Here is a 20602-nt window from a genome sequence, read left to right on the forward strand (position 1 = left end):
GACTGCCCAAACGAGTTCTTTATCTGCAGCGCACATGCCCCTCACAGCCTGGTGCAGGCACTTGCACGTACGCTGCACAGACGTGGACTTGGTAAGGTTTATTGGGAAGCGCACAGAGTCTATTCCCATCCAGGGTCCTACGAGCGGACTGGAGGGGAAGGAAGGTGGATCTCAGTGGGCTTTCTTGCTGTGCTGGATGCTCTTGGGGAAAGGCTGGGGGCCCAGCCAGAGCTGCAGCAGAATGACAGCATGGCATATGTGCAAGGCCACAGAGCTGCAGGACGTGGACGGGTATGTGTTCCAGGAGAGCTCAATGAGCCCCAGCACCAGCAACCTGGAGATGAGAAAGCCGCTCAGGTTTTGCCCAGTTTCTAGGCCTGCAGCCCTTCAGCTCACCCCCAACCCTCCACGGTCAGCCTAGGGATGGGGAGCTCCCTAGCCCTTCCCACTCGCCCAGGCTGTCCCAGCCAGTACCTGAGCAGATGTGTAAGCCAGCGTGCAGGCATGGCCCACAGGAGGTAGGGCAGTGTGTGGAAATACCAGACGTAGAACTGGTAGTGGAGGGAGCGGCTGAAGCAGATGCCGATGAAGTTGGAGGTGAAGAGGGTAGAGATGATCTGTACGTAGTGGTCAAGGCCAAGGGCAGGAGCAGAAGGGCCAGGAGTTGGGATGGGGGTAGGGGGCAGGGAGGTTCCAAAGCAAAGGGGCAAAAGTTTTGGGGTCAGACAGCCCCCTGGCTCTGCCATTCTGAGATGCACCCTTTCAGACGAATTTCTTAGCTTCTCCAGACCTGTTCCTCAATCTAATGTGGAGATAATGATACTATGGCCGTAAGGCCTAGTGCGTTTACATTCATCACTTACAAGCTGAGTGACGTAAGTTACTTAAACTCCTTAATGTCCTAATTTTGTCATCTGTAAAATGAGCATAATAATAATAAAAACAACTCTCTATTTCAGAGTCTCTTGTGAGCTTTAAATGTTAGAACATACGTAAATCTCTTAGGACGACACCAGGCAGAGAGTGAGTACTCATAATGGTTAAGTCAAATAATATTCAGGATTAAGAATAAAATATGCTTAAATATGTGAAGTGCTTAGCACAGCGGTGCAGACTGGTGGAGGGAACAGCTCTACTCCCATGAACAGGGCTGTGGCTGTTACTGGTACCTCCTTTTCCCTCCCCCAGGTCACCAGCCATCCAGGGCTAACTGGAAAGGGCAAGACTTACCTTCTCATGACTTAAAGGATATGATTGGGTGTGAGGGGCTGTGGTGGAACCTTCCTTTTGGAGGGATCCTTCAGCAGCGACAGGATACTTTCCCCCGTCCTGGGGAGAAGCCATTCATACATTTATCAAGCCCCCATCGTATGGCAAGCTCTAGACTCACCCACATGAACTCAACATCTCCCCCAAGCAGGCCCTTCATACTTCCCCCAACTCTGTCCATGACACTGCTCCCCTTTCTCACCTGTGCCACCTGCAGAGGGCAAAGAGAAAGAGCAGGGTGAGGTGGGCGGCCAACAGTGCCAGGTGGAAGGCACGATGCAAGAAGAGGGCCTCAGGGAGGAAGCGCCAGTTCACTGTCCAGCGGAAGAGAAACTGGCGACCAAGGTCAAAGGAGCGGGATAGGTAGCCAATGGGGTTCTCCAGCAGGAAGGGCAGCCCCAGCAGCACCTGAGGATAGGTGTGATGTCAGCAGAGGTGCCCAGGCTCAAACTGAGCCTTCATACTAATCAGCAAGGGGAGGAGACAGAGGGCGTGGTCTCAGAGGTTCTCAAATCCCCCCATGAATAGCAGGAAAGCCAGCCTCCACATCTAGGCCAGAGCCAAAGAAGCTGAGAAGGCAGGTAATAACAGTCCTTTAGGTTTGGGTTCACTATGTCGTAAGTGGGCAGAATCAGAGAGACCCTGAGAAACCATCTAGTTCAACACCCTTATTTTACCGCTAATAAAAGCAAAGCCCAGAATCACTCCAAAACCCTGTTTGTTAGCTCTGAGGAAGTCTGAACTATGGAAGGAGGCCAGAGCGTAGCCTCCCGTTCATTAGGAAAGGGAAGGGGTGGGGGTGGGTACCTGAAGGACAGCACAGATGCCCAACTTGGGAAGGGCTCCACGGAAGCCAAACTGCACGAGGAGAAGAAAGAGCAACCCGGGGGCGAAGAGCAGCACGCTCATCTTCACGGAGACCGCCAGGCTGGGGCAGGTAAGGCACACGAAGGGGGGAGATCAGCTCCAGGGCCATGGGCCCCACCCAATGATGTATCTCCCCCTCCCCTCCCCTGCCAGCAAGCTCCAGGATGGGGCTCACACTCGGAATTGCTGGAAGGAGGGTAGAGCAGCCTGGGAGGAGGCTGAGGGTAAGAGGCAGATACCAAGTCTCTATGCTCAGACTGAACCAGCAAATACATATTTAGAGTATTTAGAATGTGCAAGGACCAACTCCAACAACAGATGCTGTCTAGAAGAGAGGACAGGTAGAGGGTGTGTGTGTTTGGGGGGTGGGAGCAGAGCCTTTCTACAGATCCTAGACTTGTCTAGTGGGGCCCTTGTCTGGTTACTCCCTTACTTCCTCTGCTGCAGAAAACTGGGGGAGGAAATGATGGAAATACGGAATGAGAGAGGGGGAGAAGGGAGGGGTATCGACCTGAAACAGCAGCAGCCCCAGCCCCAGCGCCGGGCCAGCAGGAGGTTGATACTGAGGAAGAGCAGCGCCATGGCCACTGGGTCATTGAAGAGCCGCAGCACGAAGATGGAGTGGACACGGTAAGAGGCGCAGCACATGAAGAAAAAGACGAAGGGGGGTACCTGAGAGGTGGGCACAGTGGGGAACAAGGTCAACTCACCAACCCTGAGCCATCCCTACTCCCCAGCACTGCCAGTTGGGGCCCCCTGCTCCCGGCAGCATGGACTCACCTTGCAGGTCTGGTGGTAGATCAAGAAGACGAGCAGCAAGGTGGCCAGGTAGAGCATGGCAAAGATGTGCTGGGCCATGCGGATGTCAGTGCCCCGGCCAGTGGCATAATACAGCCCCATAAAGATGTACACAAAGCCGGCTGGGTACCTGGAAGAGGAGTCAAGGTCAGGCTACCCAGCCTGGTAACCAGTCAGCCCCTTAGGTCCTCACTGAACCCCTTATCACCACTCACACAAGAGGTCCAGTGTCACCCTGAAGTTGGGTGTAGTCATAGGTGCCATTGATGACGCCCTCCACCTGGGCCATATAGGCCTTCCAGTCAATCTCTGTATCTGGAAAAGGATGGGACGGTGTGGTTACTTCCACGTTCAGAACTTGTCTGTCCCCCACACACATCCAGCCCCTCAAAACACAGAGTTCCACCTCTTTCCCATGACTTCTATCACAACCCCTTATCTCACTGGCTATCTGACATTCTCTGGGTGAGCCCAAGCATCTCAAACTCAACATGTCTGTAATTGAACTCAAACCATCCACTCTAAATCTGTTCCCCTTCCTGGGTTCCATGAATGGCACCATCGACCTCCCAGCTGCCCAGGTCACAAACCTGAATAACATCTTTAACACTTACTTCTTTCTCATTTCCAACACCCAGTCACCAAATCTTGCCTATTCTTCATCTTAAATAACTCTACTACCTCTCATCCTTTTCTACTCTTACATACGAACATTTGGACCTAACATAATCTCTAGCCTCAATGATGCAACAGCTTCCTAATTAGTTTCCCAGCTTCCACTTTTACCCCACTACAATATATTTCCCACCCTGCAACCAGAGAGCTCTTCCTAGAATAGAAATCATGTCAGACCTCTCTGCTTAAAACCCTTCAATGAGGGGCTCCTGGGTGGCTCAGTTGGTTGAGTGACTGCCTTCAGCTTGGGTCATGATCCCAGGGTCCTGGGATCGAGCTCCGCATCCGGCTCCCTGCTCAGTGGGGAGTCTGCTTCTCCTTCTCCTGTTCCCCCTGCTTGTGCTCACTCTCTCTCTCTCTCTCTCTCTCCGTCATATAAATAAATAAAAATCTTTAAAAAAAATAAAATAAAAAAATAAAACCCTTCAATGATTCCTCAAGGCTCCCAAGATAAAGACCAAATCCGATTATTCCCAATTTTAGAAGAGGAACCTATGAATTAATGAGGTTAAGTGACTAGTTCAAGATCAGTGAGCTAAGAAGGGCAGAACTGAGACTGGAACTCCATGAGGACCTAAATTCTTAACCACCATGCTAGTTATCTCCTTAACACAACTGACAGACGGCTTCATGATCTGGTCTCAACTTCTGCAATCTCATCTCTCACTGCTACAGTCATTTGAATTCTGATCCAGCTCTAAAAAAAAATTCAGTTCCTCAAAGGAAGCAGACTCTCTTTCGACTGGACGTTTTAGTTACAGGATTCTCTGCCTAGAGTGCTCTTTCTCCTCGCCTTTTCTCTTTCCTCAACTAGCTTGCTCTTACCTTTAAAGGGGGACTCAAGTCTGGCTTAAGTGCCCTCCTGTGTCTTTTAGGGCTCCCTGTCTTCCTACTGTCATGATGAATATGATCCACTATCATTTTCTACTAACTTCTTTTTGTCCTGGCCCATACACCCAAATAGGAAATGTGTCTATTTTTTCACCACTGTACTCCTGGCACCTAGCATAGTGTTAAGCATATAATAAACATTCAATAAATGTGTTGAATTAATCATCTTTAGCAAGACAGCCTTAAGCCCAGTGTCTAAATTCAGCCCGGAAAGGAGACCCCAATAATACCCAAAGGACTCAAGTGGTCACAAAATGCCACTGTTGACAAGAGACTTTGAGACCTCAGAATTGAACAGATGAGAAAATTTGGACCCAGCAGGGGAAGGGACATGTCCAAAACAACAGAGACAAAAAGGAGCAGCAGTACATTAACTCGGACCCCGGTCTTTTGATTTCCAGGCTGGTTTATTTTCTTAGCCTAGCAGGCTGTATGGTCAGGGCAGAGGGCCAATCTTTAGGGTCGCCCCTTCCATCATCGGGGAGGGATTAAGGCAGGGTTTGGTTTTATGGAGCAGGCTTGGGACCTGGATAAAAATTATGGTCTGCAATTGATGACTGATTGGATCTGGGGTCTGGATTTCAGCTCCAAATCAGGGTCCCAGTTTGGGTAGGGGGTTCGGGTCCCCCTCCCTACCCTCCCCTCCTCCTCGGCGCACTCACATGCCACCCTGTGAATGACCCAGAAGGTGATGCCCACCTCCGCCAGGCAGAGGCAGGCGGCCACCAGCAGCGTGTAGCGCGGCTCCAGCAGCAGTAGGCGCCGCTCTTGCCAGGCGCGCCGCAGCCATTGTCCGCAGAGTCCCGCAGCCCGGGTTGCGGGACCCGCCCGGCCGCGTTTCCGTAGGCCCGCCGCCATGTTGACGTTGCGCCGCTCGTGTTGGCCCGCCACTCCGGAAGCCCGACCCCTCGGCACTTAAGTTCCGCTCCACGAGCGGGCGGACCCAACCGACTGATCCCTGTCCGGTTTCATGTCCTATTTACTCCACTAAAGTTTACTTCTTCCACACCTTTCCTGATGCACTACACACTACAGACGTGCAGGTATAGTGTTACTCCTCAGTGCATAATTGGTTCTGGGCACACAGACGCTAAAGTAGATCGAACATTTGCAACATTTCTGTTCGTGTTCTCCCCTGCCTGGCATGAGGCTTCATCTGTGTCTCATGCCAGTCTCTCCTGAAGGGCAAGACCTGTGGCCGCGCCCCCTCCTGCGTCCTCTGAGAGCCTTCCGCGTGCTCAAAACTGGGTAGAAATGAATCTTTCATTAACTTTGAGACTCCTTAATGGAAGGAGCCGGCCAAGCTGAAAATAACCAGTGATGAGCCGAGTGAGTCTGACACTGTAAATTTGGCTCTCAGAAGTGAGGGAGCAGTACAAGTTTGGAGGATTCAAGTTCTGAACCATATGATTTTCCCACCCGGAGTATTCTTCAAAGAGCGCTCACCAGAGGACGGAAGTTCCACGTGTTTATGTTGGGCAACTGCAGGTGGTGGGCGGAGACACAAGGGACACGCCTCCCGAATGATACCATCCCTATTGGCTACATGGGGCGCCAAGCCCGCTCTGAAAGTGCCGGCAGTGTGTCCTGAAGGGCTTGCGGCTGCAAGCATGGCCTCTCCACGGGCCTCAGCCCCCCCGCCTGAGATACCAGAGCAGAACTGCAGGTACCGTGAGGTTCAGTACTGGGATCAGCGCTACCTGAATGCGGCAGACTGTGCCCCTTACGAGTGGTTCGGGGACTTCTCCTCCTTCCGTTCCCTCCTGGAGCCTGAGCTGCGGCGCGAAGACCGTATCCTCGTGCTAGGTGGGTAGTCCCGGCGCTCCCCAGCCCAGGTAGAGCGAGCTGGAGCCGCCCCCCGCCCTGTCCGCTTTCCTCGAGTTTGTTTGTCCCTCTCGGGAGCCAAGATCCAGTAACTTCAGAATCTCGGCAGTATTTAGCCAGGGCAACGGGAGCCAAGAGATTCTCAGTACAAGCTCCCCCCTGGAGAAAGACAGTCTCTGAGTCTGAGTTTGTAGGTATCCTAGGACCCTATTCCGGACCCTCGGGGAGACAGCCTCGAGCACTGGAGAGTTCAGAGGACTTAGTTCAAGTCCCAATGCTAGTTGGCTGTATATGACTTAGGACAAGTTGTGAACCCGTTCTGAGCTTCAGATTCACTTCTAGAAATAGAACTGCGAGCTCAAGTCGGATAAGGAACGTTCAGGCACCTCGAGCACGATGCCTAGCGTTTATCTGTTAACGCCAATGGGCACCGGACGCCACTGTCACATGGAGAGACCTCTCTCCACACTCCCAGCCCTACCTGAAACTTGGTCCTATGTCCCTTGTGCAGTGAGGACGAGGACACGCCCTCTGAGGTCGGAGGGGAGACTGAGGACAGCGCCCTCTGAGGTCGGAGGGGAGACTGCAGCCAAGATTGGTGGGATTCTCCACAGCAAAAAGTACAAACGCAGGGATGCAAAGTGGGGCTCCGAGAGGTCCAGCTGCGCCCTGGGGTTCTCTCCCACTGCCAGCCTTGAGGGATCCAGTGAAGTTTGAACAACAGGCTTCCTTCCAATTTTGTTTTTATTTTGGTATTTGTAAAAGCATGTGTATGTTTAAATGAAATATCTCATATATGAGACATCTATAATACGGTATGTGTGTGAAGTATAAATAATAAATCTAATGCGTTTGTATACCCTACTCAATTTGAGAAATAGAACATTCCTAGGACTAGAAAGGACGTATAACCTAGTGCTTAAGAACTTGGACCCTAGAGGTAGTTAATTATGTTGGAATCTTCGCTTATGTAACCTTAGCTGTGGAATCATGGGCAAAAACATAAAATCTTAGCTGTGGAATCATGGACAAAACACCTAAATTTCTGCACCTTCATTTTCTCGGCCTTAAAAAATATAGGAGTGCTTATTTATTGGCTTTTTTAAATGACTGAGTATAAAAGATATCTAGGACAATGCCTAGCTAAATAAAAGGCCCCATGTACATTCAAGGTTTTCTGCATGGTCCCCCAAACCCTTTCTCCCCAGAGGTAAAAACTCTCTTGAACTGTGTGCTTTTAAACCATTGTATTTATTTATGAATTTACCATAGATCTATGTTTTTCAAGCTTTGATGTCCATCAAAATCACCTGGAAAGGTGGACCCTACCCTGAGATTCTAATTCTAGGGATAATCCAAGGTGGGCCTCGGGATTCTGTAGTTTCAACAGGCCCACAACTGATTCTTATGCTGGTGGATTAGCAGAATAACACTGCCTTAAAATCCGCTTGACTGGGAGGTATCCTTTTTTGGATAGAGGGGAGAAAAGTCTAAAAATCAGAGAAAAACTTTACTGGCAACATTCCCCAAATCTAAGAAGAGGACCTACAACTTGGGAGTACCTTATGTTACATTCCCCCTCAACAGATGTAAGTTGAGTACCTGGTAGGTGCTAGGGAGTATGCTGAGCCCTTTCCAACTTTTTTAGTCCTCATGACAACCCCTAGAGCTGAGTGATAATTACTAGAAGACTTACTCTAGGAGTTGGTAAACTGTTTCTGAAAATGGCCAAGTAGTAAATATCTTAGGCTTTGCAGGCTATTCAGTTTCTGTCACCGCTATTCAGCACTGCTGTTTTGCTGGAAAAGCAGCCACAGACCATACATAAGTGAATGATACATAATAGCTGTGTAGCAGTAAAACTGTATAAAAACGGGTGGCAAGCTGGATTTGGTGACCTTGCTGTAGGTCATTGTCTCAGGTTGGGTTCCCCAGAAGCAAATCCTAAGATGAAGATTCATGTCCCAGTCATTTATTAGGAAAGTGCTTGCAGGAGAAATTGGTAAGAGTGAGGGCACAGGGAAGGAGAAAAGGCCAAGCAGGATTGTGATCATAGGCAAAGCCTCCCTGAGGGTAGTTTCAGCCCCAAGTGTCAGAGATGCAAAATGTCGGAAGCAAACACATGCCAAAACCTAGGAACACTCCAAGGGGATCGAGTCAGAGCACTGACAGTGCCCACTACTGTCATGCAGTAAGTAAGTGGCGAAGGGTGCCATCTGACTCCAGAGCTTCTATTTCTCTTGTTGCACAACACGGATGGGCATAGAGAGGCATCTGAACTCTGTTGAGACTGATAAAATGGCCACATTGTGAATGAAAGCCTGATGGTCATGCTGATGTAGCTAAAGATGGAATGTCACTACCGAAGGTGAGTAGACCTCTTGAAAACTGGGAGACAGTTTAGCATAGTGGTTTAAGAGCGCTGGTTCTGGTGTGAGACAGACCTGTATCCAAATTCTGGCTCCACCACTGATTCTGTGACCTTGGGAAAGTTCCTTATGCACTTTGGGCAGCCTTGTTGTCCCCCATTGAGAACACGGTAATGGTAATCACAGTGTCTTCTATATACGGAGCTACCTTGAAGATAAACTGAGATAATTCTTATAAAGTGCTTAGCATAGAACCCAGTGTGCAGTGACTGTGAGCTATCAATTATTACTGAAAATGGGAGTCAGAGAGGCAGTTTATCCAGGACTGTCCGGAGAACAGAGCACCCTGCCTGAGGGCTTGTGTGTCTCGTACCTATGGCTAGAAAATCTTCACGGCAGATGCAGGCGTATGGCTGCCCCAGCTTTGCCAGTATCACGCAACTTTGATTCTCTCTCCTTGTTTGAATCTATGCTTCTGATCCTAATTTGCCTTCAATTTGTATTTCCTATATATAGAGAAGGGACTGACCAGAGAGGATTGACAGCCTGCTCAGTCCCTGTGATGGTTATTTTTCATATTATAAGTTAATGAATTCGTATTTTGGCTTACACCTTGTCTCTTGGTATTAGGATAGCATCCACATATCTCTGGGCTCCCGTGTAAGGGGTTCTTGGATGTGGCTCAGTTCTCCAGGGCTCTGCTTCCTTAAAGCTTCACCCAGGAAGGCAGTGGCCTCTCCAAGCCCCTTCTTAATTGCTAGCCTTCAATTGCTGAGAAATCACTGCTTTGTAAGCATGATTGGCTCTGGTCAGGCTTTGTTCTCCCTTCATCCTTAGTAAAGTTCTCTTGGAAGTGCCCATTCCTGTACCAAGGGAAACAAAGGAAGAAATTTTGGGTTTGTCCACTGTTGGGCAGAGTTCTGAGGGCGTATGAGGTCAGATGTGTGATGGTGAAGGGATTGTGGGTCAGAAAACCCAATGGGATTTCAGCTTGAACTGACTTATGGTCTCTTGTAAAGCCACCCTCACCTCTCATCCCACGTGGTGTATCTCCCCATGTTTGTTATGGTTCCAGTGTGGAAAAACACTGGGTTTTCCCAGGCAAGATAGTACTGTCCCTCAGCTGTAGGGCCTGAGGAAGAATACAGGAAGGGGCAGCTGAGGACCAGCCGGCAACCTCTGGGTGCCCTGTCCAGGTGCCAAGCCCTACTAGATTAGGGCTATCCTAACAGCTGATCCTGTGATCCTCTTAGGAAGGCAAATGGGGATTAAAGGCAATCTAATTCCAAGAGCTGGGGATCCCCTGTGGGGCCACCAGAACTGTCCTCCAGCTCCATTCCCAGGCTGAGACTGACCACAAGAGGGCCAGCATGCCTTCTTAGGAAGTCACACCTACTGTGTTTCGGATCCACATCCTATCCCCTAACCTCCACCCCCTCTCTCACCATACTCTGCCCCCTGGGACTACTTTTCAGGTACTTCTCACCAGAGTGTTAGGCTCCTTCAAGACTCTGATTGGTTGTCAACTTCCCTGAAAGCCTTGGCCGCCCCACCAGAGGTGGGGACAGGAGCCATCCTATGTGTTTTCACAGCCTGTCCCTATTGAAACTCTCATCACATTATGTGGCAATTACGTGAACACACATCTTTTCTTCACACCAGAGCATGAGCTCCCTATTCATCTGCAGAACCCAAATGTAGTGCTCAATACATTAAGGAATTACAAGGAATCAGCTTCACTCTGTCCCCATAAAGTTCCCCTATACTTGTTAATTCTGCCCAGGAAACCGAGGTAGGGTAGTAACCCCTAACATGAAGTTTTCTTGGGGCTGATATCATCAAAGCTTCTCTGAGAGGTTAGGGATTAGGATAATACAACTAATATCCTAATAATAATATGATGGTCCTAATGATGCCAATAGTATCCCCATTCTTAGTACAAGGAAACAGTCTCAAAGTTGAATGACTTGCCATGGCTGTATGACTAGAGATATCAGAATCTAGATCTTTGAGCTTGGAAGTTCAGAGCTCCTTCAGCTACTCTCCAGCTGTTTTAGTTTTTAAATTTAGTGTATCACATCCTGCATGTAGGCTAGGTATTGCTATCTTCATTTTTCTGAATAGGAAATCCAAGTTCCTGGTGTGAAAACAATTTGCCCCTAGTCTACGCAGTTAGGAATGTTAGAGCAGGATATGGGCCCAGCTCTGTATGACTCTAAGACTCGTGCTTTTTTGGTACATGCTGCTTCTGCGTCAGTATGGAAGGGTTTAGGCTGAGAGCAAAGGGGCCAAGAGTGGGTGGATAATTGTGGAAGTGAGAACCAAAGCTAACCTAGCCCTTTTGCCACCCATCCCATCCCTTCCCACCCCAGGCTGTGGGAACAGCGCCCTGAGCTATGAGCTGTTCCTTGGAGGCTTCCCTGATGTGACCAGTGTGGACTACTCATCAGTAGTGGTGGCTGCGATGCAGGCTCGCTATGCCCACGTGCCCACGCTGCGCTGGGAGACCATGGATGTACGGGCACTGGACTTCCCCAGTGGCTCCTTCGACGTGGTGCTTGAGAAGGGCACGCTGGATGCCCTGTTAGCTGGAGAACGGGATCCCTGGAATGTGTCTTCTGAAGGTGTCCACACCGTGGACCAGGTGCTAAGTGAGGTGAGGGAGCAACAAGAAAGGAGGGCAGACCAAGAGGTAGGGAGGAGGGATTGGGGCTTTGGGAGATTGGAAGAGCTCAGAAGTCGGAAGGAAGCATAGTTTGGAGCAGGTGGGGGGTCACCTTCAGGATCGCAGTTACCTGAAGGAGGGGATGGTTAAGCTGGGACAGGATTATAGGGGGCTGGAGTGGCCAGGCTCACAGATGCTGATGATTGGCCACTGGGTTGCCATAGGGATGAGGTAGCAGCCAGGTTCCAGAGACGTAACACAGACTAGGAGAGTGAATAGTTAACAGGAAAGCAGTGCCCCTGCACCTGGCCTCATTCCCATGCTCCTACCTGGGTAGAATATAGCCCTACCTCCATGGAATGACCAGGGGAAGAGAGGAGGCTCACTCTTGCCATGGAGAGCCCTGAGCTATGGGATGTAGGGTGGTACCTGTGAGGGTATCTGGAGCCATACTGACCTTTGAGAACCTGGAGATGGACTCTTCACCAGTGACTTCTGTGTCTGCCTTGCAGGTGAGCCGGGTGCTGGTCCATGGAGGCCGGTTCATCTCATTGACCTCAGCTGCTCCCCACTTTCGGATCAGACACTATGCCCAAGCCCGATATGGCTGGTCCCTGAGGCATGCAACCTATGGCAGCGGTTTCCACTTCCATCTTTACATCATGCAGAAGGGCAGAGAGCTCACTATGGCCCAGCTGGCTGTTGGGACCCAGATCCTCTCACCCCCTAGACCTCCCACCACACCCTGCTTCCTCCAGGACTCAGATCATGAGGACTTCCTCAGTGCCATTCAGCTGTGAGGCCAGAGGCATGATCCTCTGGTCCTCCCTGTCTTTCTGCCCTGGGCTCTTCAAGTACTTGGAATTCCTGACTCAGGGCTTAGGGTTTGATTCAAGGTGCTCACAATCCCAGAGGCCTCATGCCTAAGATAGAGCTGATGGGAGCAACCCCACATGAAACAATACAGCCCAGGTCAAACTAGATTTCTGGTTTCCTTCTTGGGTTCCTCAGATTCTTCCTGGATTCCCCAACTTCCTCCCTTACCATACTGAACCACCAGTGATTGATCCCCTAGGGCAAAGCTCAGCAGAACCCCTCCACATGCTAGCCAGACTCCAAGACCTGCATCCCTGGGGCCTATTATTGACCCCCATTCAACTTGGATTTATCCAAAGGAGGCTGCAGACTTTGAATCAAGATTACTCTATGCTTCTGATCCCAGCTTCAGCTCCAGCTCTAGTGTCCTATCCTGCTTAGGTTGTATATTTACCCAAGGAAGCTACATTGTAATAAACTTCTCAGGCCAGGCTGGCCTGTTTACTTGGCAACCCTTCCCTGCCAGCAACATGCACCTGAGACTCCCAAGTATCTGCCCCCTCCCCAAAAGGGACTGGAGCCATTTTGGCCTGGCTCCTGAGCAGACCAAAGCAGTGGTCACACACACACAGGGAGGTCTGTGTTTATTCACACACTCCTGATACAGTGAGGATAGAGGAACATTTACAAAGGACACCCCTGGGTTGAAAACATCTCCAGGGCCACAGGTGTCATCCAAAGGTGCAGAGCAGTCCTCACTTGGGTTCCCAGGGGCAGGATGCAGGGGTCCAAGGTAAAATCAGACCTGGGCCCTTGGAAGGTGATACCTTGAGAGGAGGGGTCTGCCAGAGAGTCGCCTGGGGTCAGGCCTGAGCAGACTGGCCATGTGGTTGGTTACCATGTTGGGGGCTTGTTCCATCTCAGACTCAACACCCATCCTATCTGCCAGGCGCAGAAGAGCATGGCCGAGACTGGGGGGGGGGGGAGGATGGGGGGGCACGAACCATGAGGGGAGCCAGTAAACAAAGAGTCGGATATAAAAATACAAATGTGCTGAGGAAGTCCCTTAGAAAGAGGCTGAGGCTGGGGTCACGCCAGACAGGGGTGGGAGTGAGGGAGCGGCCTGGAGGGCTGGGCTCAGGTAGGTGGGAAGCTCATGCAAATACGCAGCCAAACATCCCTGGCTGCGCGCGCGGTTCGACTCCGGCCGGCAGCCGGCTCTGCAGACCAGACCGGCCGGAGAGGGGCGGGACAGGGGAGCCGTGCGGGAGGGGGCGGGTCGGGGGCTGAGGGCCGCGGGTCTCTGTGTCCGTTCCGGTGTGCGGGGTGGGGCTGCGGCCCGAGGTTCTAAAGTGCATGAGCGCGGCGGCGGGCTCCGGGCCGGTCCGCGCCGCCGCTACCGCCGCCGCCGTGGTGCTGAAGCGGACAGCTCCGGAGTGCCAGGCGGCGGCGGCAGCGACTCCAACCCGAAGGCGGCGCGGCCCTGCAGCCCCCGCCCGCGGGCGCCTGGGCCGGGGCGGGGGGCGCCGGCAGCCGCATAGCCGGCCCGCGCTCCTGGCCGCTGCGGGGCTGGGCCCGGAGCCCGCCGCCCGAGCCGGCGCGTCTACACTCCGGACGGCGGCTTCTCCCCCATACCCTTCAGCACGTCGTCTATCCGGTCATCCTCGATCACCACTGCGCAGGGAGAAAGCGCGTCAGCCGCGCGGCCTCAGGGGGCGGCGGCGGCGAGAATGGGTCCCGCGTCCTCGCGCCCCGAACAGCTACTTCCCGTGGCCCAGTGACGCCCCTCGGACGCCCGTGCCACAGTGCCCTCCCTATCCGAATTCTCCTGCCGACTGGACCCACCGCCGAGCCCAGCTCCCACAGGCCCTCCTCCCCTCTCTATGGAGGAACGCCCCCTCTTCCAACCAGCAGTTCAACCTCCCAGTCCAAACCCTCCCGCCGCCTGAGCTCTCCTCCATCCGAGCTGATCATCCTTTTTGCTCGTGGGAGCCCCCTCTTCGACAGACCCCCTTCTCAAACAGAATCTTCACCTAGTCCAACCCTCTCCCCACCCTAATCCTCTCGCCGCTTGAACCCCTCTTCCGATCCAACAGAGCCCCCACCCCATGCGAACAACGAGGACAACCGAATCCCCGGCCCCCTGTCCTGTCTCCAATCGGACGTCCCTTCCCACCCGAAGGTTCTTCCGAAGCTTCCACCGACTCAGCGTTTGATTCTGAAGAAGCGGCCCGTAGCCCCACGTTCCCACTTCAGGCAGCCCCAAATGTCCCGTCCGGCCCCTCCCCCTGGCCCGGGTGTCAGGGCTCTACTTCCAGAGGTGGCGAGCATCGAATCCGGGGCACTGCGTTCCCGGGAGAGGGGAAGAGAGGGACACAAGACCGCAGCGGGGACACCCCCCCCCTCCCGAAACCCCGGCCGACGAGCGGCTGGCTGCGCTGGTCTGCGGCAAGAGCTGCGGGCGCTTGGCGGGGAACGGCAGCCGGGGGGCGCCCCGCGAAGGGTTTCTGGGTCAAGCGGCGACTCCGGGCCCCGGCCGCATACCTCTCTTGGCTCGGCCGATCTGGCCCAGCTTGGGGGGTCGCTTGGCTTGGTTGCCCGCGAAGAAGGAGTTGGTGTCCTGCAGGCGGCAGCTGAAGGAGAGGTCGGAGCCCTCGGGATCGGCGGCGAAGCGGCCCATCTTGTCCTCACTGTAGGGCAGGATCTCGGACATGGCGGGCGCGGGGTGGGCGCGGGACTGCGGCGGGGCGCGGGCGGCGGGCTAGCTGCCGGACCGGCCCTAGCTCAGCAGGGGAGCCGGCGGAAGGATGAAGTCATGCAGCATCCGGGGCTGCGGAGCCAAGCGGGGCCTCCTCCCCCGCGCCTCCGCCTCCCGGGCCGCTGGGCAGGCGGCGGCGGCGGCGGCGGAGGTGGTGACGGGGACCGGGCGGGGGCGGTGCGCGGGGGGCGGGGGTGGCGGCGGCGGCAAGAGCGGAATGACGATGAGCGCCCGACTGCCGCAGAGCGCGGCAGGCGGGGCGCGGTGGAGGTGGGGCGGGCTCCGGCCCAGGGAGAGAGGCGGGGCGGGGGGGGTGCAGACAGGAGCTCGCCCAGCACTCAACCGAGGGCTGGGAGCGTTAGTGGGAGGGTCCTGGCCAAGGCGGGAGTGGCGGCTGGACGAATCGTACCCGCCAACGGGTGCAGGATCTGGCCGGGAGAGGCGGGACTGGGAAATGGGAGGCGGGAGAGAGACCGGTACCCGAGGAGCGGGAGGAGGGTCTGGCAAGGAGGCTCCTAGAGGCGAGGAAGGGGGACTGGGAATTGGGGGGCGGGGCGGGGCCAAAATCCTGGAATCTGGATAGCATTCGATACGGGGGGACTCTGGAAACGCTTTGGGGAGAAGGTCCCATACCCGTTAGGTGTGCTGGACTGTGCGAACCCGCGGACGCGGGAATAGCTCAGGCGGGTGGGTGGTGTCACCGCAGTTGGCGCGTTTGTGTCGGATTGGTCTTTGGGTCTTAAACTGTTTATCTGGAGTGTTCCTTTGACTGCCCGTCTGTGTCTGTGTCTGCCTATCTATGTATCAGTTTCTCTCTGTGTCTGTATCTGTTTCTGCGCCCCGTATCTCTTTGTGTCACAGTCTCTTGTCTACTTCTGTTTCTTTGAAGTGTCTCTGCGTTTCTGTATGTCTCCATGCTTGGCCCCTGTACGTACGTGCCACTGTTAACATCTCCTGAGCTTCTGTGTAATTTCGGTCTCTCCTAGGAGGAATCTCGGTAACTCGGCTGACGCGCGCGCACCAGGGTAGACCCCCACCCCTGCTGCTGGCGCCGAAACTCGAGCTCAAAGCGCCTCCTGTGCCTCGCAGTTCTCCTGGCCCTGGAGGTTCGGGCTGCGCGCGCTGTGTAGGAGGAATGAATGGCTGCGTCGCGGGGGGCGCCCTGGCTGCAGGTGACGCGGGGAAGCCCGGAGCGCCTGAGGACTCGGCGCGCGCCCGTGGGTATCCGGAGGTAGAAGACGAGAGACGGAGGGTACGCCCGCCCGCGTTGCGGGGGATCACGTGACAGTTCCCGCCGCACAATCGGGAAAGCGTCCTCTTCTCTCCCCTACCCCCAGCTGGCCGTCAGCGGCAGCGTCACCTGCTTGCTAGCGCGCAGGGCCTCTGGCGCAATCGCTGGCCTTGGGGGTGGGAGGAGGTCCCACACTCGGCGTAGCTGACGACAGTAATGATTAGCGTAATAAGCCTCCCGTACATTCATTCCATACCCGAGGCTGAGGGGGTCTCTAGTGTCCCTGAAGCTCTTTACCTCATTCCCTTCAAATCACACAGTTAGTGAAGCTGCCTGGTGCTGGGTCTCCTTCCTTCAACTCCTCACCAAGGGTTAGTCCCAGGGATGCAGAGGCTACTGCCATGGTGGCTGCCCTCAGGGACCAGGATTGGCAAAGGGAGTAGTGCCAGAGAATACGTCTGTGCAGGATTCACTCAAAGCCCCAGACCTAGAGGCCCATCCCTACCAAGTCCTCCTCAGCTGCATCCTGCTCTCTGGGATGAGGTCCAAAGCTGGAGGCCCAGCTGGAATGAAAGGAGCCCTGAGATCTGTAATGACAAGAGATGGTGAAGCTCAGGGTCACTAGGATCGAGTCCAGAAAATTCTACCCCACTGGAGGTTGTCTAGAAATGGGCTCCAATCCTGGCTCTGCCACTTTCTGTGTGACCTTGAACTGAAGGCCCCATAATTATAGTTTTAAATAGTACATTCATTTTGGGGTGTCTGGCTGGCTCGGTCAGTGGAGTGTGCCGCTTTTGATCTCAGGATTGTAGGTTCAAGCCCCACTTCGGGTGTAGAGATTACTTAAAAATAAAATCTTTAAAAAATTCGATCACTTGTACTTGTAACATTTTAGGAAAATACAGAAAATCTCATGAAACCTTTGATAGATATCCCTCCAAGCTTTTCCTCATCCGTTTGCATAATATGCATACCTCTCTGAGCCTTTCCATTCTAGTCTGAAGCATTAAAGATGATAGAACCTACATTAAGGACAGTTTTGTAGATGAAATTGGTGTCCTGATATGAAGTGGATTGTCTCAGGAGGTAATGAGCTGTCCCTCACCAAAAGTGCTAAAGAGACCGTGAGAGTTCTTGCCAAGGATGAGATGAGAGCACTGGGTAGGGAATTGAAATTCTTCTCTTGTCTACTCCTAGAATGAAAAGATTGGAGAAATAACCGTTGAACTTGAAATTCGTTTGGTTAGCTCCTTCTTAAATAATCTTATTCCTGTCCCTGCTGTGTGTGGTAGATCATGATTAAAGCACAAGACCTAAGTACAAAATTGTAAAGATACAGAATGATGTAAGCTACAGCTATGTTGTAAATATGTGGCGGCAGGGGGGGGGGGGGAGTGTCTTTAAATCGTGATCCTCTACTTAAAATTGTGACGTTCTGCATCGCTGTCCATGAGATGAAAACTCATTTTCACAGCTAAAATGAAATTAAGTTTGTTTGGACTTTTGTGACAGTGCATTGAATTTCTCAACTGAAAGTCTCTCAAAACCTAGTGGACTTGATCCATATGTTCTAAACAGAATACTATGCTTTTTGACACTTGAGTAATAATGGCACTTTTATTCAGGTGGAAACTTTAGGCCTATGTAGTAGGTTGAATAGGGGCCCCCTAAAATTTACATCCCCCTGGAACCTCAGAATGTAACCTTATTTGGAAATAGAGTCTTAGCAGATATAATTAGTTAAATTAAGATGAGGTCATACTGGATTAGAGTGGGTTCTAAATCCAGTTGCTACTGTCTTTATAAGAGGACAGATGAACAAAGACATATACACACAGGGAAGAAGGCTATGTGAGGAAGCGGAGATAGGAGTTCCTACAAGCCAAGGAACACCAGGGATTGCTGGGATCCACAAGAAGCTGGAAGAGGCAAGGAAGGATTCTTCCCTAGAATCTTCCCAGGGAGTATGGTCCTGCCCATACTTTAATTTTGGACTTTTCACCTCCAGAACTGTGAGAAAATAAGTTTCTGTTGTTTTAACCACTCAATTTGTGGTACTTTGTGGCAGCAATCCTAGGAAACAAATGCAACCTGTTACAAATACTTTGGGGTCATCTTTTTACATCTCTGGGGACTATGTTTCTCCTTCCTTAAACTCTCTCTGGGGGCACTTTGCTCTCACCCTGTTGAAGGAAGTCCATACCAGGAGGGTATTTCTGGGACTCATTCTATTTAGCAGAGGCTGATAAATCACAAAAAAGAATACGGCAGATCCGTGTGGATTGACATGGTAAGATCTCCAAAGCCTGCCAAGTGTCACCAAATGATGACCGTAGAGTGTGATTTCATATATGGGGGGAAAAGTATATACACACACATATGCATACACACACACACACACACACACACACGCACACTCTGTGCATTTAGGTATGCAAATGCATATAAAAGAAAGGTGAGAATGGTACTGGAATCCTGGCAGGTGGAATTTCATCTTTTTATCCCATATAAAGGAGTATATTACTTTCATACATTAAGGAGTATATTACTTTTGCAATAAAAAGTTTTTGATTTTTTTTAAAGGTTAAAACCAGTGATATGGTCCATTTACCAAACATCACGCTCTCGTCCCAGACAAATCACTTGATTTAGAAGAAAGAATACTAGTTAAGAGCATGGAGCTTAGAATCAAATCAAGGATCTTCCTTCTACCTGATGTGTGACTGGGTATGTTGGTAAGCTTCGCTGTGTCTTAGGTTCCTCATCTATAAAATAGGGACAATGATACTGCTAGACTATATATTATTGGGTCATTGTGAGTATTAAGTAAATTAACATATGTAAAGTGTTTAGGTAAGTGCAAGACAATAGAATTGTTAGCTATGTACAGGAAAGCATAAGGAAGAAATTAAAAGTAATCTCATTATTAGATATGTTAACATTTTGTTGCTGTCCTTCTGATCTCTTTTTAAAAATCTGTGCTCTTATACTTTCTTTGCTTCACAAAGATGAGATTTTGTAACCTTTTACTCCCCCATTTAATTCTACATGGAGAACATTTCCCCAGAGCATTAGCTCTTCCTTTCCATCCTTTGTTAATGTCACATTGTTACGCCGTTTTATGGGTGTTTGATTTCTTCAACAAGACCTCTACTCTTTTTTTTTAAAGTCCTCTACTCTGTTTGTTTAAAGATTTATTTATTTATTTGAGAGAGAGAGAGCACTGGGGGAGGGGCAGAGGCAGAGGGAGAGAATCCTCAAGCAGACTCCCCGCTGAGCACAGAGCCTGAAGCACAGCCTGAAGTGGGCTCCCTCCCAGGACCCTGAGATCACCACCTGAGCTGAAATCAGGAGTTAGCGGCTTAACAGACTGAGCCATCCAGGTGCCCCTGTTTGTTTTTGTTATTACGGACAGTGCTGTGATGAATAAATGTTGTGGGGGAAAAATGGTCCAATATTTTGTAGCTCCTCCTATCAAGCAGTAAATCCTATTTCTCCCTCCCTGAATCTGGGCGTGACCATCCGACTTGTTTTGCCCAGCAGGGATATTAGCATATGTGGGGGCAGGCAGAGGCTTGAAAACTGTTTGTACACGGGCTTGCCCTGTTTTTTTGTTTCTGGGAATCCTGAGACCACCATATGAAGGAGCCTGGGCTAGACTACTGGAGAAGGAGACACCACATAGAGCCAGGGCCCAGTCATCCCGACGGAGGCCCAAGCACGGCAGTGAGGCCGTTCAGCTACACCATCCAGCTCTTGCTGAGCTGACGTGGGACTGAAGAACCATCCAGTCAACCTGCAGTACGTAAGAAATAATAAATGTTCGCGACTTGAAGCCACAAAGTCTGGGGAGGTTTGTTCTGCAACAAAAGCTGACTAATACAAACATCCTATAGATAATGCTTATTTCCTGGAACAATTTCCCAGAATTAGACTTTCTGGTTCAGAGTATATACACTTACACCTTTTTTTTTTAAAAGATTTTATTTATTTGAGAGAGAGAGCAAGAGATTGAGAGAACAAGTGGGGGGAGAGGCAGAGGGAGAAGCAGACTCCCTGCAGAGCAGGTAGCCCGACTTGGGACTTAATCCTGGGACCCTGGGATCATGACCTGAGCCGAAGGCAGGTGCTTAACCGACTGACCCACCCACGTGCCCACACTTAAACCTTTTGATTCATATTGCCAAAAAAGTTATATCAATTTATAAGCCACCAACAATGTAGGGAATGTGAGAATGCCCATATTTCCCATCTCTGTCAACACTGGACTTTAATGTGTCTTGTTATCTTCATGACTACATTGTCCTTATAAGTTTAGCACATAAACCATTGTCCATTCCCTCTCAATTCACAATCAATTTAGAAGAAAAAAAAGACCAAAAGAAAGATTATTTTAGGAATAGGAAAAGAAGAGCAGGGCGCCTAAGTGGCTCAGTCAT

General features: G+C 51.4%; 3 protein-coding genes across 5 annotated transcripts in view; 1 reads left to right on the top strand and 2 right to left on the bottom strand.

The window, feature by feature from the left end:
• Positions 1-3: 3 nt before the first annotated feature.
• Positions 4-5389, bottom strand: ALG3 (ALG3 alpha-1,3- mannosyltransferase). Of its 2 annotated transcripts, none has more exons than XM_057306703.1 (9): positions 5163-5389; positions 3150-3249; positions 2917-3064; positions 2648-2808; positions 2077-2197; positions 1472-1677; positions 1252-1329; positions 475-618; positions 4-334 (listed from the first exon to the last, which is right to left on the bottom strand). In XM_057306703.1, exons 1-9 carry the CDS (start codon positions 5356-5358, stop codon positions 172-174), a joined length of 1317 nt encoding a protein of 438 aa, XP_057162686.1. In that variant the 5' UTR covers positions 5359-5389; the 3' UTR covers positions 4-171. The 2 variants fall into 2 exon arrangements, with proteins under 2 accessions (XP_057162686.1, XP_057162687.1); XM_057306704.1 differs by having other exon boundaries at positions 5200-5378.
• Positions 5390-6000: 611 nt separating this feature from the next.
• ECE2 (endothelin converting enzyme 2) overlaps positions 6001-20602 on the top strand; it is a 30953-nt gene continuing 16351 nt past the window's right edge. For both annotated transcript variants that reach the window (XM_057306701.1, XM_057306702.1), the window contains exons 1-2: positions 6001-6306; positions 11066-11349. In XM_057306701.1, the coding sequence (XP_057162684.1) occupies positions 6024-6306; positions 11066-11349 (567 nt within the window). In that variant the 5' untranslated portion in view covers positions 6001-6023. The remainder of the gene's footprint in view (positions 6307-11065; positions 11350-20602) is intronic.
• CAMK2N2 (calcium/calmodulin dependent protein kinase II inhibitor 2) lies at positions 13778-14887 on the bottom strand. Its single transcript, XM_026497521.2, has 2 exons — positions 14719-14887; positions 13778-13848 (listed from the first exon to the last, which is right to left on the bottom strand). The coding sequence occupies exons 1-2, from the start codon at positions 14885-14887 to the stop codon at positions 13778-13780; spliced, it is 240 nt and encodes a 79-aa protein (XP_026353306.1).

This window comes from Ursus arctos, unplaced genomic scaffold (assembly GCF_023065955.2).
Source record: "Ursus arctos isolate Adak ecotype North America unplaced genomic scaffold, UrsArc2.0 scaffold_4, whole genome shotgun sequence".
Taxonomy (NCBI): Eukaryota; Metazoa; Chordata; class Mammalia; order Carnivora; family Ursidae; genus Ursus; species Ursus arctos.

What these genes read in the sequence shown, in the direction of transcription:
- CAMK2N2 (XM_026497521.2), bottom strand. Translation starts at nt 14,887, where the DNA reads ATGTCCGAGATCCTGCCCTACAGTGAGGACAAGATGGGCCGCTTCGCC. An exon ending in GATCGGCCGAGCCAAGAGAG is followed by an intron (nt 13,849 to 14,718) that starts GTATGCGGCCGG and finishes CTCCCTGCGCAG; the next exon opens with TGGTGATCGAGGATGACCGG.
- ALG3 (XM_057306703.1), bottom strand. Translation starts at nt 5,358, where the DNA reads ATGGCGGCGGGCCTACGGAAACGCGGCCGGGCGGGTCCCGCAACCCGG. An exon ending in TGGGGCTGCTGCTGTTTCAG is followed by an intron (nt 2,198 to 2,647) that starts GTCGATACCCCT and finishes TACCTGCCCCAG; the next exon opens with CCTGGCGGTCTCCGTGAAGA. An exon ending in CAGCCCCTCACACCCAATCA is followed by an intron (nt 619 to 1,251) that starts TATCCTTTAAGT and finishes CCACTACGTACA; the next exon opens with GATCATCTCTACCCTCTTCA.